Source organism: Sus scrofa, chromosome 12 (genome assembly GCF_000003025.6).
Source record: "Sus scrofa isolate TJ Tabasco breed Duroc chromosome 12, Sscrofa11.1, whole genome shotgun sequence".
NCBI classification, from domain to species: Eukaryota; Metazoa; Chordata; class Mammalia; order Artiodactyla; family Suidae; genus Sus; species Sus scrofa.
Genome location: NC_010454.4, coordinates 38123418 through 38144994, shown reverse-complemented (window position 1 = coordinate 38144994; position 21577 = coordinate 38123418). Strand labels below are relative to the sequence as shown.

General features: G+C 53.5%; 1 protein-coding gene across 3 annotated transcripts; it reads right to left on the bottom strand.

The window, feature by feature from the left end:
- Positions 1101-21490, bottom strand: MRM1 (mitochondrial rRNA methyltransferase 1). 3 transcript variants are annotated; one of them, XM_021066102.1, is made up of 6 exons: positions 19840-21490; positions 19549-19642; positions 16972-17104; positions 16764-16883; positions 15804-15993; positions 1101-2490 (listed from the first exon to the last, which is right to left on the bottom strand). In XM_021066102.1, exons 1-5 carry the CDS (start codon positions 20400-20402, stop codon positions 15818-15820), a joined length of 1086 nt encoding a protein of 361 aa, XP_020921761.1. In that variant the 5' UTR covers positions 20403-21490; the 3' UTR covers positions 1101-2490; positions 15804-15817.

The following is a 21577-nucleotide window of genomic DNA, read 5'->3' as shown; positions in this document are numbered from 1 at the left end:
AGACACTTCAGACAGTGGAAACTGCCCTCAATAACAGTCTTCAGACGCTCAGATGCAGATGGGGGTTTGGGGAAGAGGGTTTGGGTGGAGGAGGGGTAAAGGGACTTCTAGGGCCCCAGGAGGAACCAGATCGGGGCAGACTGTGCCTAGTTCTGATCTTGAGGCTAACAAGTCTGCACTTTATCCAGGAGGCAAGGAGAAGCCACTGAAGCTTTCGGAGGCAGCACAGGAACGATCTAATTTGCATTTCAGGCTGATCATTTGGAAAGTGGAGGCAAGGAGGCTATGGAAGCCACCTCCTTCCATTAACAAAAGCAATACCTTGTGGCCTGGCTGGAGACCTCTGTGGCATTTTTTTTTTTTTTTTTTTTTTTTTGCTTTTTGGGCATATAGAGGTTCCCAGGCTAGGGGTTGAAGCAGAGCTACAGCGGCCGGCCTATGCCACAGCCACAGCAACACCAGATCTGGGCCGCATCTGCAACCTATACCACAGTTCACGGCAATGCCGGATCCTTAACCCACTGAGTGAGGCCAGGGATGGAACCCGAAACCTCATGGTTCCTGGTTGGATTCATTTCCGCTGCACCAAAATGGGAATTCCATACTTCTTCTTCTTTAAAAAAAAATTTTTGGGGGGCCGCACCCATGGCATATGGAAGTTCTCAGGCTAGGGGCCGAATTGGAGCTACAGCTGCCAGCCATGGCCAAAGCCACAGCCATGCCGGACCTGAGCCGCATCTGTGACCTACACCACAGCTCAAGGCAATGCCGGCTACTTAGCCCATTGAGCGGGGGCCAGGGATGGAACCTATGTCCTCATGGATGCTAGTCGGGTTCGTTACGGCTGATCCACGGTGGGAACTTCCCTCACAGGCCCTTTTTTTTTTTTTTTTTTTTTTTTTTGTCTTTTTGCCATTTCTTGGGCTGCTCCCGCGGCATATGGAGGTTCCCAGGCTAGGGGTCGAATCGGAGCTGTAGCTGCCAGCCTACACAAGAGCCACAACAACACGGGATCTGAGCCACATCTGCGACCTACACCCCAGCTCACGGCAACACCGGATCCTTAACCCACTGAGCAAGGCCAGGGATCGAACCCGAAACCTTGTGGTTCCTAGTCGGATTCGTTAACCACTGAACCACAACGGGAACTCCCTTCACAGGCCCTTTTTTAACTGTACACTGGCCTCAAGCTGTGGGGGGTTCCCTGCCTGGAGGAGAGGGTGAAGCTTCAGGCTCTGGTTCCCACTCTGGCCTCCTTCAGTTGGGGCCCCAACATGGATTGAAGGGTTTATGTGAGTCCCCTGAAAGATGAAGGGGTGGAGGTGGGAGGTCGGAAGGGGAGCAGGGAGGAAGCCTTGCTTGTCCTGGGGGCAAGTTTCCTGAAAGTAATTATCCCTGTTCCAAAGAAGGAAACCAAGACGTAACAAGGCCAGGACACAGGCCACATGGGTCTGAGCTCAAAGCTCCTTGGACCACAAGCAGGAAGAGAAACTGAGGTCTCAAGGAAGCAAAGCTCCCTCCTCCCAGGGGGAGGACCATCCTGGCTTAGATACTGTGGGGAGGTGAGCTGAAGGCCTCCCCCGGCCCCCCTCTTGCACCCCCTGCTAGCAGCCTCTCCACCAGCTCCTGGGACACACACACTTATGCTCGGAGTTCTGCCGTATGGAAGATATTCACAGACTGTCACAATTCATCCAACGTCCCATTTTAGATTCACCAACATCATCTCAGGCTGCCAATCCGAGTCCCCGTCCTGTGCCAGATGACATTGAGTGAAGGCAGGAGATAGCGGGGAGCTGCCCAGGATGGGGGTCCATGCCCCACCAGCCCCAGGGGACGCCCCCAGTAGGGGACCAGGCAGGCAGGAGAACTCCAGAGGAAAGGGTGGGTCCCCGAAGGGGGACAAGGGCAGCAGGTTGGAAGGAGGCATCTGGGACAGGAGACAGGATGAGAGGCAGAGACGAAGCAGATGGCTCTAGTTCACAGCTGGGCCCGGCAGCAATGGCTAGGGTGCTGGCCACACTCCAGCCGGGTAATACCGCCAGCTCAGGCCTAAACTTTAATCAATGGATCTAAGGCTTGGCCACAATCAGCAGCAAGGAAGATTAGCAGAGACCTGGGAGGAAAGGGGGTCAGGGGTGTCTCGGGGGACAAAGGGGGGTTTGGCACCCCTTCTTACAAGGCATGGAGTGGGAGGCAGAATGAGCGTTGTCAACAGTGAGGAAACAAGTTGACCCACCGAGGCTCAGCTAGACCCTAACACTCAGCCTCTAATACCTCTCTCTCCCAATCTCGACAAACCTCAAGTGAGACGCCAAGAAGAACTTACCAACCACTGGGACCCCAAGGGGCCCGTGCAGGGAAGGCTCAAGGTGTTGGCGCCATCCTTAGCTGGGGTGGGTGGTCTCAGCAGGGGAGCACTGGTGTCCTCATTGTCCCCATCAGGCCAGGCTGATGGACCGAAGGGGCTGCATTCCCGCCCCCCAAGGGCTGTGGAGAGACGGTGGAAAGGAGGAGGCGACAAATGGTATCAGCTGCCCAGCATAACTTATTAGCATCTAGGCAAGATTAATCAAGCCCAGAAACCTCGAACAGACCCCTAATTAGTTGCTGCTGATAACTATATTTGTCATGCTCTCCAATTATTCCACTGTAAATTTCAGAGTTTAATTGCACCTTGTTCTTCATTGAAGTGTCACTGTTTGCACATGCTCCCCTAATTCTTTAGCAAATTTGACAAAATTCAGCATTAAATATAGATTATCTTTAGATTTCCATAATTAACACAACCAAACTGTCTCAGGCCTAAATATTTCTCCCAGCACCATAAATCTGGCCTGTCCCCGCCACCCGGAGAGCCACTCTCAGCTCCCCTGGCAGAAGCCGTGGGGAGAACACGCAGGCACATCTGGGAACTTACACGACACACCCGTGCAGGGCTGGGGCAGGGGTGGCAGGCGAGGCTTCACTGAGGGTACCTACCCAGGGACCCCCCCACACCCCCAAATGTGTAGAAGGTCCCATCGAGGCTGCCTGCTGGAGCATCTCAGCTGTGTCCCAGGGCTTAGAAGGCCAGTCCATTACCACGGCTGATCCCTGGACCCGGCAGGTGGGCTAGAGGCCAGTGGCTCAGCCTACAGCCAGGCCACAGGCCCTTTGACCCCATGAAGCCCAAAGAGTCCCTGTGCAACTCTTTTCCCCATAAAGGCTGTCCTTGATGTTTGGCGTTGCTCTGGGAACATGGCCCAGGCAGACAGGAATGCCCTCCATGCCACACCCTCTCCCTGGCACCCTCACCGCCCAACCTGCTCTCCTAACCCACACTCTCCAGACTCACCAGGTGAATGGATGTCCATCCAACTCTAAACACACTCACCTGGGGCTCTAGGTTCAGCCTGGAGGGGAGGGAGGGATTCATGCACCTCCCCCAACATCGATCGGGCTGTGACTCTTTTCCACCAGCTCCCCAAACTCCAAATCTCACACCCCCAACAAAGCCAGCAGGGCGTCCCCTTTCCAAGATGCCATAGCAACACCGGATCCAAGCCATGTCTGTGATCTACACCACAGCTCACGGCAACGCCGGATCCTTAACCCACTCAGCAAGGCCAGGGATCAAACCCGCATCTTCATGGAGACAAGTTGGGTTCTTAACCCACTGAGCCATGATGGGAACTCCAGCAGACAGTAATCTTGAGGTGACTTCCCCAGGCACAGAGAAGCTGAAATCTACCCCATCCACTGGCTGAAGGTTTGGGCTCTTGCCTTCCCTACTGAATCACAGAAGGGATCAGAGGCCATCAACCCAACCTTAACATCCTATGTCTAAAGGCCCCTATGCAAGATGCTACCTGTATGGTCACCTGAGTGCTTACACTCCCCCAGTGACAGGGAGCTCACTTCCTCCAGAGTACCCTGTTCAACCTCCGGAGTCCTGTTAGACTGAGCTGCTGTCTGACTCCATGAGCCTCCCATGGGTCCCAATCTGCCCTCTGGGTCATTGCTCTGCCCCATGAAAGCTCTTCTGTACTTCAAATATCATGGTCACTGTGCCCAACCACCAACACCTAGGTGCTTCCATTCTCCTGGCTAAACGCTTCCTCGTTCTGTCAACTGTTGCAAACCGTCTTCCCTCATTCCCTCCCACCCACTCAAAGGTGTTAGCAGAACTGTTGCCAGCATCGAGGAGTGGTTAAAAGCAATCATTTTCAATGGACTTGGCAATGACTGCACAGGCAATAAGAGAAAAAAAATAGATAAATTGAACAACCTTAAAATTTAAAACTTGGATTGTGATGATCATTATACAACTACAGAGGTGATAAATTCATTGAGTAATAAAAAAATAAATAAAAAATAAAATTAAAAAAATTAAAAAAAATTTAAACTTCTGTGCATCAGAGGACACAATCAACAGAATGAAAAGCAGCCTACAGAATAGGAGAAAATGTTCTGAAATCATTATCTGATGAGGGATTAATATTCAAAATATATGAAGAACTCTAACTCAACAACAACAAACAAAAATAACCCAATTAAAAATTGGGCAAAGGACTTGAATCAACCTTCTCCAAAGAGGATATGCAAATGGCCAACAGCACATAAAAAGATGCTCAATATCACTCATCATTAGGAAGATGGAAATCAAGCCTACATGAGATACCACCTCACATCCATTAGGATGGCTAGTGTCAAAAAAAAAAAAAATTACACAGAAAATAAGTGTTGGTGAGGATCTGGAGAAACTGGAACCCTCACGCACTGCAAAATGGTGCAGCCACTCTGAAGACAGCAAATCTTTTTCAATTAAAAGATTAAAAAAAAAACCGCAGTTCCCGTTGTGGCGCAGTGGTTAACGAATCCGACTGGGAACCATGAGGTTGCGGGTTCGGTCCCTGCCCTTGCTCAGTGGGTTAACGATCCGGCGTTGCCGTGAGCTGTGGTGTAGGTTGCAGACGCAGCTCGGATCCCGCGTTGCTGTGGCTCTGGCGTAGGCTGGTGGCTACGGCTCCGATTAGACCCCTAGCCTGGGAACCTCCATATGCCGCGGGTGCGGCCCAAGAAATAGCAGCAACAACAACAACAAAAAACAAAAAAAAAAAAAAAAAAAAAAAAGATTAAAAAAAACCAACTGTATGATCCAGCAATTCTACTTCTAGGGGTGTATCTGTAAGAATTAAAAACAGGATCTCAAAGAAAGATTTGTACATTCACGTATATTGCAGCATTACTCACAATACCCAAGAGATGGAAACAACCCAAGTGTCCATCAACCAATGAATGGATAAACAAATCGTGTGGTGTATGCATACTATGGAATAGTATTCAGCCTTAAAAAAGGAAAGCAATCCTGTCACATGCTACAGGGATGAACCTTGAAGACGTGCTAAATGAAATAAGCCAGTCATTCAGAAAGAAATAGACAAATATCATATGACATCACTTATATGTGGAATCTAAAATATGACACAAATGAACTTATCTACAAAACAGAAACAGATTCACAGACATAGAGAACAGAGTCCTGGTTGCCAAGGGCGGGGAGGGGGAGTGGGATGGACTGGGAGTTTGGGGTTAGTAGATGCAAACTATTATGTTTAGAATGGATAAGCTATGAGGTCTACTGTACAGCACAGGGCACTATATCCAATCTCCTGTGCTAGAACATGATGGAAGAAACATGAGAAAAGAATGTATTTCTATGTATGACTGGGTCACTTTGCTGTACAGAAGAAACTGGCATAACATTGTAAATCAACTATACTTTAATTTAAAAAAAAAGAAAGAAGAAAAAAAGAAGCCAGTCATAAAAAGACAAATACTGGAGTTCCCGTCATGGCTCAGCGGTTAATAAACCTGACTAGGATTCACATGAGGATGAGGGTTTGATCCCTGGCCTCGCTCAATGGGTTAAGGATCTGGTGTTGGCATGAGCTGTGGTATAGTTCGCAGACACGACTAGATCTGCCGTGGGTGGCTGTGACGGTGGCCAAGAGCTACAGCTCTGATTCGACCCCTAGCCTGGGAACCTGAATATGCCATGGGTGCAGCCCTAAAAAACAAAACAAACAAACAAAAAAATGGCACCTTCCCCAACCTGCACTTCCATCCCCCTTTCCCTGTTTCTTGCACAACAGACTATATAATTTTACTTATTGATTTTTGCTGATTGCTCCCTTGCACATAGTAGGTGCTCAATAGACACATGTTAAATGACAGCAAGCCTTGGCCGTCTGTCCTCAGAGGTCCTCTCCCCCACCCTCTGCTCCCATGTGAGCCGCAGGGTCTGCTGCTTTAAGGACTCCCGCTCCAGGTCCTGGCAGGAAAGGCGGCAGCCCTACTGGCCTTGCAGCCCCAGGCTCCCCAACTGCCACTCCGTGTGGCCTGGGCACCAATCCTGTCCATCAATATTGGCCTCGAGCAGCCACACTTGGATGCCCACCCCAATCGATAAGCAGCGGTGGCCATCGATCCATCCCTTGGGGCAGAGCCAGGGGAGAGGCTAAGACAGGGACACACAGGGTGTGGAGACACAGCCCCAGAGAGGGAGCAGGAACAGGGACCCCTGGGGACAGGCAGACTGGACGGAGGTAATCAGAAAACAGGCAGAGCTGAGAAAGAGAGATGCCATACCTTGAGCTAAGAAGGGTAAAGAGGCAGACACAGAGGAGCCCTGGGAAAGTCTTCGAGGCTGACCCTATGCCGAGGCATCTTCTCTCAAGCACAAGCCTGGGAGAAAGTCAGTTGGGATGCCATTTTACAGGGAGGAAATTAAGCTGAGAAGTTCAGAAACTCAGCCAAGACCTGGACCTTTATTTATTTAATTAAAAAAAATTTTTTTATGGACGTTCCCAGGCTCAGAGTCAAATCAGAGCTGCAGCTGCCGGCCTACACCATAGTCACAGCAATGCAGGATCCAAGCTGTGTCTGCGACCTACGCTGCAGCTTGTGGCAAGGCCGGATCCTTAACCCAGTGAGTGAGGCCAGGGATCGAACCCAAATCCTCATGGATACTGGTCAGATTTCATAACCTGCTGAGCCGCAATGGGAACTCCCAGGCCTGAGACTTTATATGTGGGAGCAGGGCCAGGAGTTTTTTGTTTGTTTTTTGTCTTTTTAGGGCCATACCCATGGTATATGGAGGTTCCCAGGCGAGGGGTCCAATAAGATCTGTAGCCGCCAGCCTACACCACAGCCACAGCAACGCCAGATCCAAGCCGCATGTGCGACCTACACCACGGCTCACGGAAGAACCGGATCCTTAACTCACTGAACAAGGCCAGGGATCAAACTCGCAACCTCATGGTTCCTAGTTGGATTCATTTCCACTGCGCCACCACAGGAACTCTGAGGGCCAGGATTTAAAGCCAAATCTGGGCATCTCTAGAAATCAGTGCTCTTGGCCGCATCCCACTGCAACCCTGAGCAGTCACTCTGGCTTCTCAGCCCGAACTTAACATCCACCACTCGGTGGAGAGTTGGTGGGATGCCCCACCTGGAGCTTGTCAAGGTGGTTGGGGAGAGATGGAGTGGGGAGACAGGGTGGGGTGCTGCGTGGGTGAGGGCTTTGGGGTGGGGGTGAGAGAGGGTGGCTGTATGCAGATGTGGTTTGACCTCCTAGTAGGTGCTTGGGCCGCAGGTTCTCTCCTGTCAGCCCAGCTCCCCACCCTCCCTCCCAAACCATTCTGATTGCCACCCCACAACCTTGGGCAAATTAACCCCTCAGATCCTGTTTCCTCCCTATAAACTAAAGGTAGTAACAGTGCCCACCCGAGAGACGAGGCATGTAAAACTGCTAGCACGCGCCGAGTACGTAATAAACATTCATACCATCACCCTGCTGCAAGCACACGGCTTCCGGCCCCGTACCCACCATGGTGAGGCTGTTGCATATGTGTGTTGGTCTCAGGGCTCTGATTTAAACAAGATCCAGCCCCGTGCAGCGCCTGACCCACAGCCAGTGCCTCCACCTAGGGGAAGGGCATCTGGGCGAGGCCTGGGTGCAGGTGGGGGGATGCTCATAGAACCCCTCAGTCCTCCATTAGCTCCTTTGTTTCAGAGAATCAAGAGCAGCTGTGGCTGGAGCGTCATTTGCATCTTCCCGCCTCTGAACATGGAAGGTCAGGGCCACTGGAAACACTGAGAGATTTGCCCCCCAACCCCCATAGAGACGAGGAGGGGGAGGCAGTTAGTCTCCCACCTCAGGCAGGACCCATTTGCTTGTTCCGTCATGGTTTATTATTATTATTATTATTATTATTATTATTTTGTCTTTTTGTCTTTTTAGGGCCGCACCCGCAGCATATGGAGGTTCCCAGGCTAGGGGTCCAGCTACAGCTGCCTGACTACACCAGAGCCACAGCAACGCAGAATCCGAGCTGCATCTGCAACCTACACTACAGCTCACAGCAATGCCAGATCCTTAACCCACTGAGCAGGGCCAGGGATCAAACCTGTGTCCTCATGGATGCTAGTTGGGTTTGTTAACCGCTGCGCCACAATGGTTTTTAAACCCCTAGTCTGTGTCTGGCCCTGTGCTGGGACCTGGGAATTCAAAAGGAGTAAAGCTAATTCCTGCCCCATATTCTAAAGGGGGGGGCTCGGGGGGGGGGGACTCCCGTGTCTGTAGAGGCCCGTGGGGGCCAAGGGACAGGGGCCCTGTAAGGCTGCTTGCAAGAAGGGACCAAGCCCACTGTCCTCCTGCCTCCCCTGTCTGCTGACTCGCATCTCACTCTCTTCTTTCTAAAGGACACTGTTCAGCCCACTGACATGTTCTTGAGGCCACAGATTAACCACAAAGGGTACCGCTTTTCATGGAGTCTCCCTTCTGACACCCACACACCTCAGCAAAAAGCAGGGAGACGGAGGGGGACGAGGGCACAGAGGTGGCAGGAGAAAGAGGAAAGGGCCAAGTTGAGCCAAACTGCGGGGTCGGGGCAGCAAGGAGCCAGCCCCTCCCCATCGCCCCCCGCAGCTGCAGAAGGATGTCCTCTGAAATGGAATATTGTGACAGAGAGGGCACAGAGGGGGCAAAGGACAGACATTTCCATGCGAATCCTTCTTGGAGCATAGTGGAGGGGAACCTGGTTTGGAAGCAGCCTTCCCCGAGCCGGAGGCATAAATCTCCTGGTCCCCGTTCAATGACCAGCCCCACTCCTTTCGCCAGTCCGGTGAGAAAACAGGGACAATTAACTGGGACACAGCTCACGCCCTCTTCCTGCTTCTGTGAACCTCAGGTCCTCGAGGCTCTGGCCCTGCTCCCCGACCCCAGTTGCCTAAACAAAGTCCTGCTGTTTAAAACGATAATTCCTAGAGCAGGGTTTTTTTTTTTTTTCTTTTCTTTTTAGGGCCGCACCCGCAGCATAGGGAAGTTCCCAGGCTAGGGGTTGAATCAGAGCTACAGACGCCGGCCTACACCCCAGCCACAGCAACGGGGGATCCGAGCTCTGTCTGTGACCAACACCACAGCTCACGGCAATGCCGATCGCTGACCCTGTGAGCGAGGCCAGGGATCAAACCCACATCCTCATGGATACCAGTCGGATTCGTTTCCACTGAGCCACCACAGGGGCTCCCCGAGAGCAGTGGTTATGCCTGCAAAGGAAGCATGACGGCTGCCATTGCAGAGGGTTTACCGTGTACCAGGCCCTCTGCTACCTTGTTGTGGGTAGCATGTCCCCTTTTTACAGAAGAGGCGACAACACATGTCCTAGAGGAGAGCGACTTGCCTTTGGTCATCCAGCTGGGAGGAGGTGGGTCAGGATCAGAACCCACCAAGCCAGGTTCCCACCAAGTCACGGGAGATTCAAAAAGAAGGAAGAGGTGGCCGGGTGGGGACGCAGTGGGGCTGGGGCAGCAGGGACGAAGGGTGAGAGGTCGATGGGGGATGGGAAAGAAAGGGACAGCCTCAAGGGCTCTACACTCTGACCAGGCCCCCAGGACCCTGGGAAGAGGGACGGAGACAGCCTCCCGGCCAGTGGCCACCTCTCTCCCACACAAAACCCTCTCTGTGGGGGTCTGAGCACAGAGTGGGGAGCAGTGAGCTCCGGGCTGGGTAGGAGGCAGTTAGAACTTTCTGGAGCACCTCCTCCCCCAGCAGGATGAGCTGCAGACCACCAGGGAGGTGTTAATGAAACAGAGAAGCTGCGAACAGACCCAGGAGTGATTCCAATCTCACACCTCCACCCCAGCCCCCACCAGTAATGAGCTGGGACCTGCCCTGCTCCCCAGAGAGGGGGCAGCGGGAGGAGCAGGGGAAATCCTTGGGCATCTCTGCAGCTTCAGAGGCCTCCTGTCATTGTTCTTCTCATCTCTTTCACTGCCATCAAAAGCTCACATTTACTGAGCACCTACTGTGTCCTTTTTATACGGATCCTCTCAACAGCCTCTATGACAGGGACTGTTCTTACCTCCATTTCACAGATGAAGAAACTGCAGCTCAGTCAGGTTAAGTGACTGGCCCCAGGCCGACCCAACATTTGGACCGAGGACTGTCCGACTCAGAGGTGTGTTCTGGAGTTCCCTTCGTGACTCAGCGGTTAATGAACCCAACTAGGATCCATGAGGATGCGGGTTTGATCCCTGGCCTTGCTCGGTGGGTTAAGGATCTGGCATTGCTGTGAGCTGTGGTGTAGGTCACAGACTTGGCTTGGATCCCGTTGCTGTGGCTGGAGTGTAAGCCGGCAGCTGTAGCTCTGATTCGACCCCTAGCCTGGGAACCTCCATATGCTGCAGGTGCAGCCCTAAAAATAGGCAAAAAAAAAGAGGTGCGTTCTCAATGCTTTCACTACCATGCCTCTGACCTGGACCCACCCAGTCCTTCCAATAGGAAGGTGAGCAGGATGGAAAGGCTCCCCTGTCTGGGGACAGGCTGGCGAGCCTGACCCTTGGGACACTGGGCATGGGCCCACACCTCCACCCAGGGAAGTCTGTGTATGTGGCCCTGAGGCCAGAGCCAGCCTGGTGAGTAAAGTCAACACCGAGTGCCCTGGAAGTTCCAGGACTGGGAAGGCTACGAGCAGGGTCCTGGCCCTCCCACCGGCCTCCGCGTGCTCTTGCTGGGTCTCCTTTCTACCTGAGCGCCATGAGAGTGGGGCCGGGGGCTCCAGGAAGGATCTCCAGCTCCGCTCACAGCCCCGGGGAACAGGATGGAGAGGGGTGCTGGCCGTAAGGTCTGAAGAAGTGGGCTGGGGCGGTGCTAGGAAGGCCTCTGCCTTCAGGCCCGGTTGGGCGGGAAGGGCTGAGCAGCTCTGAGAGCCGAGGCCGTGTTTGTAAACATCATTAATCAGGGATTAGCAGATGGGCCTGCTAATTGCACCTGCAGAAGCTGGGGGACCTCAAGGTTGATTACATTTACAAACTGTGGGACTCCCTGGCGCCTGGCCCTGCAGGAACCAGGAGGAGGGTCTGGTTTAGGACCCCAGCCTGGGGGAGGGAGCTGGCAATTTAGCCTCCTGCCCCCCCCCAAAAAAGAGATGCTAGCCCTGGAGGGTGAGCTGCGGCCGGGAACATCAACTTTCTGAGACCCTTCCCCTCTGGCTGGGCGACCCCAACAAAGGAGGATCCTGCACTTGTTATTTCAACCCCCATCCTACCCAACTCCCTCTGCTCTCGGGAGTAAACCACAACTGAAATGGGCCCTGGAGCCTATGGGGAAATTGAGGCCAGGTTGGGAGGAGGGCAGAGCCCAATGCCCCGACCTCTAGGTTGGCCCCCAGGCGCTGTGAGAACACCTCAAGGTCTGAGGGCACCGGGCTGAGGGCTTTACGGGCACGACTTCAGTTGATCCATACCACGATCCTCCAAAGCGGACACTACTGCTGCCCCCATTTACAGATGAGGAAAACCAAGGCCTGGAAAAGTGAAGCGACATGCCCACACTTACACCACTAGCAAGTGTCAGATTTGGAACTCGAAGCAAACCGCTTAACAGCCAAGGTCACTCAACCACCACTGCACCCTCACCCTGCCGTCCTTCATACCCACGGCCACGTGACCCCAGCTCCTGGGTGTTTAACCGCACTCGCAAAGCTGAGCAACCTCTGTGTGCCCAGCACCCTTGGAGGCCACTTCCAAGGAGAATCGGCCCTCATCCCTGGCCTTAGGGCCTCAGGTACATCTTCTTCACCTTGGGGGTGGTGCCTGCGTCGCATGACACAGCCACACACCTGCAAGTACACGGCAGGTAATTATGGCCACAATTCCTTTTGGTTCCAGCAAACCTGTCTTCCCAGAGGATAGCCAGCTTGCTGCCCACGGGGTGAAGAGGGTGGAGCTGCCTGCGCATGGCTGTTTGCCCAGGGGAGTGGCTCTCAAGGTGGCCCAGACTACTGGGACCCAGAAAGCTGATGAATAGCAGGCCGAAGGCAGTTCGATAGGATTCTAGAAACCACAGAGGAGTCTGTGGGCAGGAGGGACTCGAACTTCTAGGTTCTAGGCTGGGTTAAGTCCTGGAGAAGAGCTTGATTCTGTACCCTCCCAGCCTGGGAGGGAGCACAGGACACCTCGGATTGTTTTCATCACGTCTCTAGTCTGGGTTCTCCAGAAAAACAGAGCCAACAGTACATAGACACACACACACACACACACACACACACACATACCCATACACTATATACATACATATGCACACAATGTATACACACATAAATACATACACATACACACACTATATATACACACATACTATGTATACACACACACTATATATACACACATACACACACTATATACAAAGTACACATACACACTATATACACATACATATGTATACACATATACACAGACTACATATACACATAATATATACACACATGATGCACATACTATACACACACACACACTTATCATAAGGAATTGGCTCACGTGATTATAGAGGCTGACAAGCCCCAGGTTCTGCAGGGTGAGGCTGGAAACCTAGGGGAGCTGACAACACAGTCCCTCCCTGTCAGAAGGCCAGCAGGCTTGAGACCCAGGATCTTGAACTAGTTTCAGTTCCAAAAGGCATGAGGAATTCTCTCCTACTTGGGAAAGGGTCAGCCTTTTGTTCTATTCAGGTCTTCAACTGATTGGATAAGGCCCACCACCCTGGGGAGGGCACTCTGCTTTATTCAACCTATCGATTTAAATGCTAATGAATCTTATTTCAAAACACCCTCCCAGAACGACCCAGGGTAATGTCTGATCAAAGAGCTGGGCACTCCATGGCCCAGTCAGGTGGACATGCAAACTGAACCCTCACGTCCAGGACTGTATGATCATGTGCCGGCCCCGGGGTACACAGTCTTGTAGTTTATAGAACAATTTTTTACTGCTACTTCTTCATTTTATTTTCAACAACTTCTCTGTGGTGGGGGGGGGGGCTGGAGTGGGTACTGATGGCACTATCCTCATTTTACAGATGAGGAGACTCAGCACCAGCCAGGTAAGAAGCCATGGAGCCAGGGCCAGATCAAGCATCTGCTGAAGAATCTCAGGGACAGATGACAGGTTCCTTGACCCAAACTTTCAGGCATGAGCTCAAAAACATGGGTATGAATGATTTGGAAGCAGTTCCTTGGACATGAGCAGGGGGGCTGACAGCCAGTGACTCTCCAACCGACTGCACACAGGTGTCAGCTTGGGGAAGGGTCGGCCTTCTTGTTCTACTGGCGTCTTCAACTGATTGGATAAGGCCCCCCACCCTGGGGAGTTCTAAAAAAATGCTGGTGCCTGGCTGCTTCTTCAGAGATGGCCTCTGGGCATCTGGACTATTAAAGCAACCCCCACCCCGACCCCATGACACTAAGGTGCAGCCACAGCTGAAAGCTACACCAGGCTCTTGGTCAAGAGTTCAGCTGGGATGCAGAAGGTCGAGGAGCACTCCCAAGACAGACAGATGCCAGCAGAGGTCAAAGCTCGTGTGGCGGTGCAGACAGAGAGGTCAAGGAGGACCCTTGCGAAGGGAGATCCATGGAATTTATGAAGGGGTTTCTTTCTCTGTCTCAAGAAAAACTGTGACTTTAAAGCCATCTTGGGCCTTTTTAAGCAAATCCAAATGTCTTTCTAAACTGGCATTACCATAAGAATGCCAAGATGAAACCACTCCACAAAGAAAAAGGCAGTACAATGCACCGAGCACCTACAGTGTGTCAGACGTGGAGTCCCCCTGCCCTCTGTATCCTCCTGGGCACCCAGGAAGGCTGGCTTTTTCCCCTTTGACCAAGGCTGAGGGTGGGAAGGAACTGGCTAAGGTCACACAGCATGGGGATTTGCACAGGAGGCTGCGTCCTTCAGATCCCCACCCCAGAGCAGTGCTTCTCAACCAGAAGCGTTTCTGTCCCAGAGGACATGTGGCAGTGTCTGGAGACATGTTTGGTTGTCACAACTCGGAGGACGAGGGCACCACCAGCATCTTGTGGGGAGAGGCCAGGGATGCTGTTAAACGTCCCACAAGGCACAGGACAGGCCCTCACAGAAGTTACCAGAATGTCAGTCGTGCTGAGGCTGAGAAACGCAGTAGTTCCCAGCCTGGGCTGCACATGAAACCTCTTGGTGGGAGGAAGATTTAGCAGTTCAGATGCCCAGGTTGCACACTGACCAATGACCTCGGGCTCGGGTGGGAAGGGGCTCACTAGTGTCAGGTGCTTTTTTAAAGCCTGCCAGGTGGTTCCAATGCACAGCCAAGACCAGTCAAGCTACTTATCCTTGTGATCTCGGGTCCATCTGTAGGAGCCTGGGAGAGGAGCGCCACAGCTGTCTAGGTTGTGCAATAAACAGCAACCCTGTGAGGTCCACACCACCTCCCAGAATCAGGGGTCAAGGCTCTGCTTCAGCAGTTCCTTCCATAGAGGAGGACTGACTGATGACTCACCCAGAGGGGGTACTGGAGGGCCAGTAAGGCAGGGGGGTGGCGGGGGGGTTGCTACTCTTTCCCTGCCTCTCCAGCGGGGGTGGGGGGGGGGAGGCCACAGCCAGGCATCTCCAGGTGGCTGCCAAAGCTTCTGGAAGAAGACTGTGGACCAAAGAGCAAGGCTGCCACCTAATGGAAGAATCAGACAGAACGGACCGACTGAGTGATGTTTTATTTGGTCCTCCTAAGAGCCCTGGAAGGGAAGTGCAGACCAGGGCCCTGCGACACATAAAGATGAAGCAACGTGCTCAAGGCCTGAGGGGGGCAGGGTCTGAGCCTGGGTTTACCCCTGCCTGGCCACAGGAGGGCTTCCCTCTATATTCTCCCACTGGTTCAGAAGGAAGAAGGCTCTGGACGGCTGCCTGATCCCGTTTTTTTGTTGTTGTTTTTTGCTTTTTAGGGCTGCACTTGCAGCACATGGAGGTTCCCAGGCTAGGGGTTAAATCGGAGCTACAGCTGCCGGCCTACACCACAGCCACAGCAACACAGAATCCAAGCCACGCCTGGAAACTACATCACAGTTCAGGGCAACGCCAGATCCTTAACCCTCTGAGCAAGGCCAGGGATTGAACCGGCGTCCTCATGGATACCAGTCAGGTTTGTTACTGCTGAGCCACGATGGGAACACCTCGATTTCCTTCTGATGTCTACACTCCCCTGGGCAGGGCCTGGGAAGAAAGAGACCCTCCGTCCCAGCACAGGCTAGAAGTTAACCAACCGCCGTCTCCAACTGCACGTCCAAAGCCAAACCGAGAAAACGGAACTTCCTCTGGTCTCTACCGCAAAGCTCCTGGCCCTGCCCCAAGACAGCCGTTTATAAACAGGGGCCTGGATGCACACTCGAGCAAGAAGGCAAGAGACGCTGGCACATCGGAGCGTGCGGATGTGTGCGCCCGCCCCAGCACGCACACACCTGGGACATCCAGGTCAGTCCCCGTCCTGCCTCTGCTTTGCGGATCCCGAGCACAGTCCTGGGTGCTGAGTCAGGCTGGGCCCTTCAGACAAGGGCCAGGGTTCTTGGGGGTCTTGGAGGAGGTGCTGCTCTCTCTTCTGCTCCACAGGGAAACCCTTCCTCTGGCTGCAAATGGAGTGAAGGAGGATTCCTGCACGGACAGACAGAAGGACAAAGATGGAGAAGAGGAAGGACTAGGTTCCAGGCACTCCCTCCTTTCATCCTGAGCAGGATGTAGGTACTGCTCTCATTTGGCACAGAAAGCAACTAAGGACTGAGAAACACGAGAGTTCCCGCTGTGGTGCAGTGGAAATGAACCTGACTAGTATCCATGAGGATGGGGGTTGGATCCCTGGCCTTGCTCAGTGCGTAAAGGATCCGGCATTGCCAAGAGCTAGTGTAGTTGTAGAGTGTAGGTTGCAGATATGGCTCGGATCCCATGTTGCTGTGGCTGTGGTGTAGGCTGGCAGCTACAGCTCTGATTCAATCCCTAGCCTGAGAACCTCTATATGCCTTGGGTGCAGCCCTAAAAAAGCAAAAACAAAACAAAACCCTGAGAAATACATTCAGGATGAAGCTGCTGTCCAGCTGTCTGTGTGCAATCAGAAAGAGAAGCAAGGGGGAGTTTCCGTTGTGGCTCAGTGGTTAACAAATCCGACTGAGAACCATGGGGTTGTGGGTTCGATCCCTGGCCCTGCTCAGTGGGTTGGGGATCCAGTGTTGCCATGAGCTGTGGTGTGGGTCGCAGACGTGGCTTGGATCCCGTGTTGCTGTGGATGTGATGTAGGCTGGCAGATGCAGCTCCGCTTGGACCCCTAGCCTGGGAACCTCCATGTGCTGTGGGAGCAGCCCTTGGAAAAGGCAAAAAGACCAAAAAAAAAAAAAGGAAAAAAAAGAGAAGCAAGGGGAATGGAGACTCACCTGCGGCCACAGAAACATTTAAGGACTCGAGTCCAGGAGGCAGCTGCCGGCCGGGCAGGATGGTAAGGAGAAGCTGGCAGGAGGCCTGCACCTCCCGGGACAGACCAGAGCCCTCATTCCCTGCAGAGAAGGGGGACAGAAGGTTAGGGAGGCCCAGCTAGACACACAGGTGCATGTCCCGGCACGAAAGGTGGGGACCTCTACCTACCCAGCACTAGGAGAGTGGGCTGGTCCCAGAGGAAGTCCAAGCAGCTAGTGATGGGCACCTCGGAGGATGGGGAAATCTCAGGCCCAGGGCATCCCACTGTGCCAGCCACGAGCCAGCCCTGCCGGGCTTTGGCCTGAAAGGGGAAAGAAGAAATCATATTCTAGCTCACCACTCACCAAGCCTTCGGCAGAGCCTGGCAAGGAGAAGCCCAGCCTCGCCCGTACATTCATTCCCTCCCTGAGCCACTGGATTCAGTCAATAGTTAGGAAGCACCTGGAATGGGCAGGCTGTGTCCCAGGTGCTGGGGAGAAGGCGATGAGCAAAACAGGCCTGGAATTCCAGTTGCGGCTCAGCAGGTTAAGAACCTGACTAGTATGCACGAGGACGCAGGTTTGATCCCTGGCCTCGCTCAGTGGGTTAAGGATCCAGAGTTGCTGTGAGCTGCAGCATAGGTCACAGATGTGGTTGGGATCTGGCTTTGCTATGGATGTGGTGTAGGCCGGCAGCTGCAGCTCTGATTTGACCCCTAGCCTCATGCCGTGGGTGTAGCCCTAAGAATACACACACACACACACACACACAAAAAGGCCCGAATCCCAGCCTTGTGCAAGGGTGGCCAGGGAAGGTCTCGCTGAAGTGACATTTGAGTGTAGACCCGCAGGAGATGAGGGGCACTACACAGGCATCTGGGGGAGGAATATTCCAGGCAGAGATCAGCTATTGCAAAGGCCCAGGGGCAGGTGCTTCCCTGGCACGCGTGAGGAACAGCAGAACAGCAAGGTGGCCAGTGGAAAGGGATCCACTGAGACAGGAGAGGAAACGAAGGGCCACATGAGGAAGGACCTCAAAGGCCACTGGAAGGCCTTTGGCTTTGACTCCAAGAGATGCAAAGGCTTTGAATGGTTTTGAGCAGAAAAGTAACATGGTCAGACTGACAACTCAACAGAATCACTCTGCCTATGTTGAGAGCCACTAGCAGAAGCAAGCAGACCGGTTAGGTTTCTGCAGTGATCCAGGCAGGGGAGGATGGTGGCTTGGACCAGAGTGGTAACAGCGGAGATGCTGAGAAATGGTCAGAAGGCAGAAAAGAAATAATATCGGAGTTCCCGTTGTGGCACAGTGGGTAACGAATCTGACTAGGAACCATGAGGTTGTGGGTTCGATCCCTGCCCTTGCTCAGTGGGTTAACGATCCGGCGTTGCTATGAGCTGTGGTGTAGGTTGCAGACGTGGCTCGGATCCTGCGTTGCTGTGGCTCTGGCATAGGCCGGTGGCTACAGCTCTGATTAGACCCCTAATCTGGGAACCTCCATATGGAGTGGGAGCGGCCCAAGAAATGGCAAAAAGACAAAAATAAATAAATAAATAAAATAAAACAATTTAAAAAAAAAAGAAATAACATGAAGATAAAAAGGAAAAGATTTGCTGGCAGATGGAACATGGGGTGACAGCAGGAAGAATCAAGAAGGATGCCAAGGAGTTCCCGTCATGGCTTGGTGGTTATCGAACCTAACTAGAATCCAGAAGGACGCAGGTTCGATCCCTGGCCTCGCTCAGTGGGTTAAGGATCCGGCGTTGCCGTGAGCTGTTATGTAGGTCACAGACGTAGCATCAATTCCCCCCCTAGCCTGGGAACCTCCATATGCCACGGGTGCAGCCCTAAAAAAGACCAAAAAAAAAAAAAAAAAAAAAAAAAGGATGCCAAGGTTTTGGCCTAAAAAACTGAAGGGATGGACTGGCCATCAACTGAGCTGGGTAAGTCAACACAAGGAAATGGAATGACATTTGGAAATCTCGTTTGAAATGCCCATTAAACAGCAAAACAAAACAAAAAAACCCAGCTGTTGAATAGGTCACTAGATATGTGAATCTGCGGCTCAGGAGCAAGATCTTGGAGGACATACATTTAGGAGGCATTTAAAGCCATCGTACTGGATGCGACCAACAAGAAATTGAATATACACAGAATATCCAAAGACTAAGACTTGGAGTCCTGCAGGAGGGTCAGGGATGCTGCCAAATTCAAGGCAATACTGCCCCCTTGTGTCCATCAAGGAAAGCACAGCTAAAGAGAAATACGGATGAACCAAGAAAGGGGTTTTACTTACTTTTCCTTTCTATATATCAAAGAGGGTTTTCTGTTAGTGGTGGAGGTGCTTTGGGGGGTTTGCTTTGCTTCTTTGTTTGCAGGAGGGACAAGGGAAAACGCATCAACGAGTCTTTGTTCAAAGAGCTTTTCAAGCTGAGCCTCTACTGGAGGAACCAAGAGCCACCAACTCCTCACAGCTGAGCATTTACTGAAGACCTACTTCCCAGGCAGTAAGGCACTGAGTAAACTCGCTGGAGGAGCGAAGACATTTATTTCGGAAAGGTGTGCAGTCAAAGTCCCTAACATCAGATTCTGCTCCATGTGTGGTTTAAAATACTCTGGATCCGTCGCTTCCCAAAGGGGTTTAAAAGGATGGAGGAAGCGTGTGTACCAAAACGCCCCGTTCCCTTCCTCCTGGGGGCCCTTGGAGAGGATGAGCTTGGCTCATTTGTTCTCCTTTACTGACACCCCGCTTTCCCCCGTCGTTACCTGTAAAAAACCGGCCAGGTCATCAGTCGAGAACACGTCCATCACCTCCATAGCTCCCGCGCTGGCCTTGCTGACTACTGGAGTGAGCGGGCAGCTGCAAGGGTTCCCCAAGTCCCCTATGAGGCTGAGTAATCTCAAACCCAGCGCCGTGCCCTCCCCCAGACCCCAAGAGTTAGGAGAGAGAATTTTGGCCATGGGGAGGCCTGCCTGAAGGACCACCCAAAGGGTCAAGGTGCTTAGGAACTCAGCTGAGCCTCCAAATTGGGGCACGCAGGGAAGGGTTGTCCATGCCTGTTTTTCCGGCTGGTGATGACTTTCTCCACTCCGAGGAAATGAGCGGAGCGCAGCACGGCCCCAAGATTCCGGGGATCCTGTAGCCCCTCAAGGACCAGCCACAGCTGCTGGGGGTCGTCTCCCGGCCGAGACTCCCCGGCCTCAGCCCAAGGCTGGGGCCGCAGGGGGCTCACTTCCATGCAGACGCCCTGGTGGACCTGGTAGCGGCACAGGACGTCCAGCTTCCGCCGCCTGGGCCGCAGAACCGGGATGTCCCGCGCCTCCGCCACACGCAGCAGCTCGGCCCGCTCCCCTTGCAGCCCGGACCTGCCGGCCTGGAGCAGGAGCCGGGCCACGCGGCGGCGGGCGGCTCGCAGAGCCAGGAGACATGGGGACAAGCCAAACAAAAGCTCCAGTCCCCCGGCCGACCGCGGGGGGAGCGCCAGGTCGTCCAGGAGCAGGCGGCTTAGCTCCTCCCCGCCGGGCCTGTCCCCACGCCGCGCCGCTTGGGAGAAAGGACGCGTGAGGAGACGACCGCAGCAACGCCAGGTCGCGCCCCTGGCGGCCGAGAGCAGTTCCATGGTCGACTCCGCGAGTGAGTCCTCGGGAGCGGTCACCTCCGCCGGGGCCCGCTCCCAGGCCCCTAATGAGTGAAGGGGACCGGAAAGCTTCCCCCGGCAAACCCCCTCAGACACAGGAACAGCTCGCACTCCCAGCCCCTACACTGAGGAATACTCGGCCACCAACCTTCCCCTCCCAGTCCCCTTGTGAGCTGCTCCGCTTCCGCGTTCGGGCGGTCCCACCCACTTCCGGAGCTGCCCTGCGCATGCCCATCATCCACGTCGTCCCCACAGCGCCCCCTGCCGGGCCGGCTGAGCGACGACCTCCGCGGCCCCATCGGTGGCCCGGACAGGGGCTTGCAGCTGAGCTGACCCGACTGTGGACCACACAGTCCCGACTTGGGACCACATTCTGCAAGATCCCAAGAGGCTGGAGGGCCTCACTCACCCCGAGAGCAGCAAAGGCACTTTAAGGGCAGGTGTTGGCTTTCCTGTTCAACCTCGTTAGTCGTGGTGACTCCCTCCCCACACCCTGTCCACCACTGGGTCCTGGTGATTTTCCTTAGAAGCTTCTCCTGCATCCAGCCCCTCCTCTAATCCTCCACTGCCTATCAAACCCTCAGCACTAGTCAGCAGGACTCTCACCAATAACTTCCTGTCCCATGGTGCTGATTCTCTAAGTGACAGCTCTGGGCCTGTCCCACACCTGCTGATAAGCCAAGGGATGCCCTTGGGCCACTTCTGGCTCGGCACTCAGACCTCCAGGAATCCAGGCAGGAGCTACCTTTCAGTCTCACCTGACTCCTGCACTATGTTCTTTGCTGTTCCCACCACGCTGCATGCTTTTCCTGGCCCTCCAGCCTAGCATACTCTGTTGTTTTCTTTTCTGGCTAGCGAACTCCTACCTATTTTCTTTCTTGCTTTCTTTTTTTTTTTAGGGCTGCACCCAGGGCATATGAAAGTTCCCAGGCTAGAGGCTGAATCAGAGCTGTAGCTGCTGGCCCAGGCCACAGCCATGCCAGATCCGATTCGCGTCTGTGGCCTGCACCGCAGCTCACGGCAACGCCAGATCCTTAACCCACTGAGGAAGGCACTCCTACCCATTTTCAACACTCAGTCCAAAGGTAACCCACACTCCAGGGGTGATGCCCCCAACCCACCCACCTTCCCACTGTCCTAGAAGAAACTCTGAGACA

Excerpts from the sequence above, each read along its gene's own strand:
- MRM1 (XM_021066102.1), bottom strand. The coding sequence starts at position 20,402 with ATGGAACTGCTCTCGGCCGCCAGGGGCGCGACCTGGCGTTGCTGCGGT. Across the intron at positions 19,643-19,839 it reads ATCACCAGCCGGAAAAACAG|CTGCCCGCTCACTCCAGTAG; the intron begins GCATGGACAACC and ends GAACCCTTGCAG. Across the intron at positions 17,105-19,548 it reads ACCTGGCCGGTTTTTTACAG|GCCAAAGCCCGGCAGGGCTG; the intron begins GTAACGACGGGG and ends TTCCCCTTTCAG.